Here is a 6,554-nt window from a genome sequence, read left to right on the forward strand (position 1 = left end):
TCTGGCCCTTTTCTAATCTGAGGCCATCAGGATTTTACCTGCCTCCCAAATCCTAAAGCTGACTTTAAAAGGCGGCCAGACACAATTATTAGACACATTCCCTCTTTTCCATTAACTTCAAGGAATGTTCTGGGTTTAGTGCAAATTAAGCGGTTTCAGCAGCAAATAATTCCATCTCATTCCAACTCTTCCATCGTTGCTTTTTAACAAAGTTCTTTGAATAAATGTATGCAATGGACATTCAATTATGATTGCGCACGCTCGGCTCCCACAACAAAAACTATTCATCCCTGCAACTCATCAACACATTGTTAACAAGGATTCTGTTTACAGCAGAATAAACATGGCACAACAAACCTGTGATTACTATTATGTTTTCAAAAATCACAAAGAGCAGATTAGACAGCAGCATGATTCACAAGCCTAATTCAGATGCACACACACACACATTTGTTTTGTTTGCTTAGACATAAATACACACAATATGAGATACTGCAGATTAATTTGCAATGAAAATCCAAAAGCGATATGGCATCACAAGAAAATGCTTGTTGTGATCTAAACTACAACATGTTATGCAACAAGACTAGTTCAATCAAGTGACTCGTGGTTTGGTTGTTTGGTCCAAACCGGAGTTTCACATCAACCAAAAGCTGACCTGAAATGGACTCACATCAAAAGCTCTAGTCTGAAAGTGCCTCTTTCACTTCATCCACCCTAAATAAACAACCTAAACGCGTCTTATCACGAATCAAAAGTCTCTCGCTCTCTTGCTCACAGTTTCAGAGTCTTTCAGGTACTTGACGACTGACAAAACACAAATCAGAGCCAAAACTTTGAAGAAGTCAAACCCTGGACCTGCCCATTAATGACACATGACGTGTCCCGCGCCGCCGCCGGTGCTTTCCCCTCAAGGCCGCTGTCAGATTTTCCCAAATAACTTTCCCATTCGTGAGGGGAAGGACTTTTATAAGGCTTCTAATAGAGCAGGTTAATCATCAGTTAGAGTCTTTTACTATGACATCCTTCAGCGTGAGACTAATTGAAATGACGTGAAACCACATGTGAGAGTCTGGCATAATGAGACACATCAGCTTCAATGAAGACTTTAGAGATTGATCATTGAACTGATTCATTGAAATGGACAGTTTGAAACCATCCACAGAAATGAATCAAACAAACTTGTTAGAGTTGGTTTGATTCATTCCTGCCAACTTCTGTTCATTTCAAAGAATCAATTCGGGGAATTTTGAATTGATTCTTTGAAATGGATATTTTGAACCCATCTAGAGAAATTATTCAAACTAACTTGGAGTTGGTTTGTTCCATTCCTGTGAATTTCTGTCCATAGTAATTGAATCTTTAAAACGGACAGTTTGAGTCCATCCACAGAAATAATTTAAACAAACTTGCTAGAGTCTGTATGATTCATTCTTGTGAATTTCTGTTCATTTCAATGAATCAATTCTGTGAGATTTTTTAGATAGAATTTTGATTTGATTCTTTAAAATAGACAGTTTGAACCCATCCACACAAATGATTCGAGTTGGTTTGATTCATTCCTGTGTATTTCTGACCATTTTAATAAATCAATTCCGAGATTTTTTTTAGATTGACTTTTGAGCTGATTGTTTAACAAGTTTGTTCAAATCATTTATGTGGATGGGATCAAACTGTCCATTTCTGAGTTGGTTTGAATAATTCTTGTGAATTTCTGTCCATTTTAATGAATCAGTTCAGAGATTTTTTGAGATTTTAAATTGATTCAATCCACAGAAATTAATCAAACAAACTTCATGTTAAAGTTGGTTTGATTTATTCTTGTGAATTCAGTCTACTTCAATTAATTGATTCAGAGACTTCGGAGATTGAGTTTTGAATCAATTCTTGACAGCTTGAACCTACAGACACAAATGAATCAAACAAACTACTTAGAGTCTGTTTGCTTAATTTCTGTCCATTTCTGTCCATTTAAGTGAATCAATTCTGAGATTTCTGTGATCGTATTTTGAATTGATTCTTTGAAATGGGCAGTTTGAACCCATCCACAGAAATGAATCAAACTAACTTGTTCAAGTGAGTCAATTTGGTTGATTCCTGTGAATTTCGGTCCAATTCAATGAATAAAGTCAAAGACTTTTGATATGATTCCTTGACAGTTTGAACCCATCCACACAAATGATTTGAACAAACTTGATAGACTTGAATGTCTTTAATTTTAATTAATCAAATCAGAGCTTTTTTTTAGATTGACTTTTGAATTGATTCTTTGAACGGGACATTCTGAACCCTTCAACAGAAATGATTCAAAAAAGCGTTTTTATCACTGAAGTTTAAATGAGAGGCACTAATAAATCTCTGTCTGAACAAGTGCAGTAAAAAGTGCATTAAATCACTGCAATATTCAAATGTATGGTGTGAACACAATTACTGACACATGTATGCCATGAGGCATGTACTTCTTTGCTGTTGTTAATCACTGAGGTTAGGGCTGTCAAACTGTCAGTTTATGAAAAATGCCAGAAAATAGCAGCATTGTGTGGTCGGAGAATGAGACAAAACTCTTGCTAGCTGCTCAAGTGGAGGAGAAAGAGCAAAAAATGACCGGCCTAGATATATAAAAGACAATCTGGACATCTGACACTCCTATAAGTCACTGTATAATCTGAACGTGTCAAGCAGATGTTATGCATGTCACTAACCGCGACTCTCAGCTGTTACTTAATACAGCTGTCAATCACAAAAGCCTCTGCTTCTGCACCTTCAACGCCCGCCGATGATTTCACAGTCCCGCAGGGAACGGCCCGTCAAAACCCATCAGTCCCACCGGCGAACAGCCACCGCGGCGCTGTCTCACTGCCAAACACGACAAAACAACAGCAGCTCTCCACCTCTTGAGGAGCTGGACGTGTCGCTGCACAGCCCTGTGAAAGCACACTCCCGTCTGTTTGTTTCAGCCGCTGTAATGATGATTTCTCGGTAGTGGGAATGTGGTCTTTGGCAGCGGGGCTCACCACAAGTTGTTCCTTCTGTGGTACAGCTCCCGTCTGGGCTCTTGAGCGATTCCACCAAGATACAGGGAAAAAAACCTTACAGCCGAATAGTTCATTCTGAGACGCATTTCATGGGTTACTTTTATAAAAGCATAGCAAATCTAGTCTCAAAGATACCATTTTTGGGCCAAATTTTAAGGCAGCATTGCATGCATCCATCCTTTAAAGGAAAAAGCAATCCCATAATGTACTGCAACCATACAAAACAGATAAAAAAAAGTTCTAAAACTATTTTTCTATTTTCCGTTATTTTGTGCTGTGTATATGTATCCTATGTCTTAGCAGCAAGCAAACTTGAGACACATTTCATGAGTCAATTTGAGTTTGATTCACGAGCTTGTGATTCGATTAAATTTCGATCTCATTTGGATATATAGGCGATCAAGTACAGTGCATGTCAAGGACAAAATATCTCTCTCAACTAACTAGACAATAAACCCTGTCAGTTGGTGCATTACTAAATTAAAGTGATTTGTAAACAAACATTCAAAAATGTAATAAAATAAAATGTATTATAATTTATAACGTATTTATATAACAAATATATATTATATTTGTAACCAAACATTAAAAAAACGAAATAAAAAATTGCATGCAAGGAAATTTTAATGTTATAATAAAAATATTATAATTTATAATATTTTTATATATATTTTATTTCATATAAATATATTATGATTTATTATACTAACTTTTTAATGATATAATTATTTTTCTACTCCAGTTTATTGTTGAAATATAAACATTTAAAAAACAGTGGATGTTATAAACTGTGTTCATGATGGATTTATTCAAACATGCATTAGATATTGAAGAGCACGTTAAGTTAAAATATAATCAATATGTAATATAGTGCATATATTTAGCAAAATGCTTCTTTCTAGAGTTCATTTTTCTAGCTAACTATTGCGTTTATGGTCACTGAATGGCTTTTCTTACATGACATTGTTTACAAGCCGTTTTATTGATGTCTTTTCTGCAGTTAAAACACTGTTTAATTGATTCCATGATTCATTTCAGTTTTTCTGTTTCTTTTAACACCTTCTGATGTTTATTCATGTTTATTTTGTGCCGTAACTAGTAGTAAAGAGCAAGAGATGATCAGTTCACGTGAGGCTACAGCAATCTGTCATGCCAAATTAAAGAGCACCGAAACCAAATTTATTGTTTGAATTTCATGATAAAATAGACAGAATTTGAAAGCTGGGACTTTGTTTCATATCAAAAGTAACAAAGCGCAAGGATTATTGTGATTTAATGGATGTGAGGCATTACAAATAATGTTTCATGAAGTTTTGTTCATGCATCAGCTGAAAACAGCATAGATTGATTCTTGGAATTTAAAAATTTATATTGGTTCATTATATTTTCTAATGCATATGCTACAGCCTTTGGAAACATGGATTGAAATTAGTTGGGTTTTTCCAAGAGAAGTGTTTTTTGTATGTAGAACAGTCAGATACTGCGTTGGATTTCAGTTAGGATGCTGCTTTAGAAGACAGATGCGGATGTATTGCTAAATTACACAGCGGCACAGAAGCGCTTCTGAAGTGGCATTTAGGCATCTTTACACACTGTTTATAATGCTGCTCAGAGGAGGCATAAATGCATTTACACAGCAATTACAACTGTATACTTTGATACTGGAGGCTGTCAGAGCAGGCATCTTTTAGTCTGGCTTTTATGCTGAATTTTGAGCAGGCACAGAGCAGCCTTAACTCACCTTATGATGGATAACCAGACAGATTCAGATGCAAATGCACAAAAAACAGCCATTTCTTACCTTATAATCTTTCAGATTGGTGTCATATCTTTCGCCGCCTTCAACTCCTCTTCTAGAAATAATGCCGTTCACAACAAAACTATCCCCTGAAAGTGGATTTGAAAAGCATTAGGAAATGTTCTGCAACGTCCAAGCCATAAATAGTTAATGTATAACAAAAATAAGACTCAAAACTGTGTCAAATGCAAAACTCACCCTCAGGATTTTCCCGACGTTTGCAAGCTGCATCCCAATGACAAAGACAAAAATCTGAGTATTATTCATAACATAGTTATGCATGTGCATTTCAAGAGCATGCATAGATAGGATTGGCAAAATATGTGTCCAAATGATATATAAATGGATGGTTCCCGAATTATTATGACTATGTTTAATCGATGTTGTCCTAAAGATCTGATCATTACCTCCATAAGACCTCAGGAGGAATTTTTTAATATCAGAAATGACATTTTTCAGTATTTAGAGAAAAACGAAGCTACTTTCATGATGTAAGAATCATAATCTAATGACATTTCTAATCTCAGAACTTTTATTCTGCTGGCCTGACTGTCAGAGATGCATTCGATTCTATTTATAAACCAATAGAAAATTAATAATAATATTAAAAGGCTAACAAATAATAATATTCCAGCCTAATAACAAATGGAAAATTCTACCTTTCAACACTTAAAAAAAAAAAGTTAAGAAAAAGTAATTTAAAAAACTACACAAAAAGTTAAAAGCTATATTTAAATAGTAGAACAGACTAGATTAAAATCATGCTATGAGACAGAAAAGTTCCTTTAACTCAATAATCAGCAATAAACATACGCGTACACACATATTTAGCGATTATGTGACTGGTAGATGTGCAACTCACCATGTTTTGAGTGAAGTTTCCCCATTGTATCACTGCTGTGGTTAAGAGAACTTGTGCATCTCTCGGTCCAAGTTGAACATTATATCCATATATATTCAGAGGAATAAAAAAGACAAATCCCTCAGATTCAGGAAACACACGAGCGACTTTAATACAGAAGAGCGAAGAAAAGCGTCTGTCGGCGGAGCTCAAGAGATGATGGTCCGCTGCAGATGAAGATATGAAGCGAAGTGAAGTGCAGGAGAAAGGGGCACCTTCAGTTCAGTTCAGTTCAGTCCGGCCCCCTGCAGCGCCACTGCTGCCCCCTACAGGACATGTGTTAGAGAACTAACACAGGCAACACACTACTTCCAGATATCAGCATACTTCATCAGTTGATTCATCGCAGTACATTAAGACAAGTTTTCTGAAATGTTATGTTTAAGTATGCAAATGAGGTGATCTTAAATTAAATATGCACTAATTTTCAACATTTCCTGAACTGAAATCTGAACATTGGATAAAGCCAGGTTCATTTTGTTGATATTTTAGAGTCAAATGATTTTATGAAGGGGATTTTAAAAATCTATTTTTTAGAACTCCATAAATCTGAAAATGCTATAAAATAAAATGTTACATATATATCAAGTGAATGATGTATGAATTGCAATACAACTGTAAAGTTTGGTGTAAGTGTTTTTTTTTTGGAGAAAAAAAATTGTATCAGTTAAATAGTATCACATAAAATCTACAGATGCAAATAGATGAAGTGTAATAAAATAAATTAAATAAAACAAAATGATTGAATGAATAAACAAATGATTAAATAAATAAAACCAAAAAGTAGAATGAAATATGAGTGAATAAATGAATACATAAA

At 34.9% G+C, this 6,554-nt stretch overlaps 1 protein-coding gene across 1 annotated transcript in view; it reads right to left on the bottom strand.

The window, feature by feature from the left end:
• Positions 1 to 5,838, bottom strand: part of LOC107677643 (protein naked cuticle homolog 2-like) — a 45,669-nt gene extending 39,831 nt beyond the window's left edge. Inside the window, exons 1-3 of the mRNA XM_016472629.1 lie at positions 5,696 to 5,838; positions 5,032 to 5,058; positions 4,837 to 4,922 (exon numbers count right to left, since the gene is read on the bottom strand). Coding sequence (XP_016328115.1) covers positions 4,837 to 4,922; positions 5,032 to 5,058; positions 5,696 to 5,720 — 138 coding nt within the window. The 5' untranslated portion in view covers positions 5,721 to 5,838. The remainder of the gene's footprint in view (positions 1 to 4,836; positions 4,923 to 5,031; positions 5,059 to 5,695) is intronic.
• Positions 5,839 to 6,554: the final 716 nt, after the last annotated feature.

Source organism: Sinocyclocheilus anshuiensis, unplaced genomic scaffold, assembly GCF_001515605.1.
Source record: "Sinocyclocheilus anshuiensis isolate Anshui unplaced genomic scaffold, SAMN03320099.WGS_v1.1 scaffold796, whole genome shotgun sequence".
Classification (NCBI taxonomy): Eukaryota; Metazoa; Chordata; class Actinopteri; order Cypriniformes; family Cyprinidae; genus Sinocyclocheilus; species Sinocyclocheilus anshuiensis.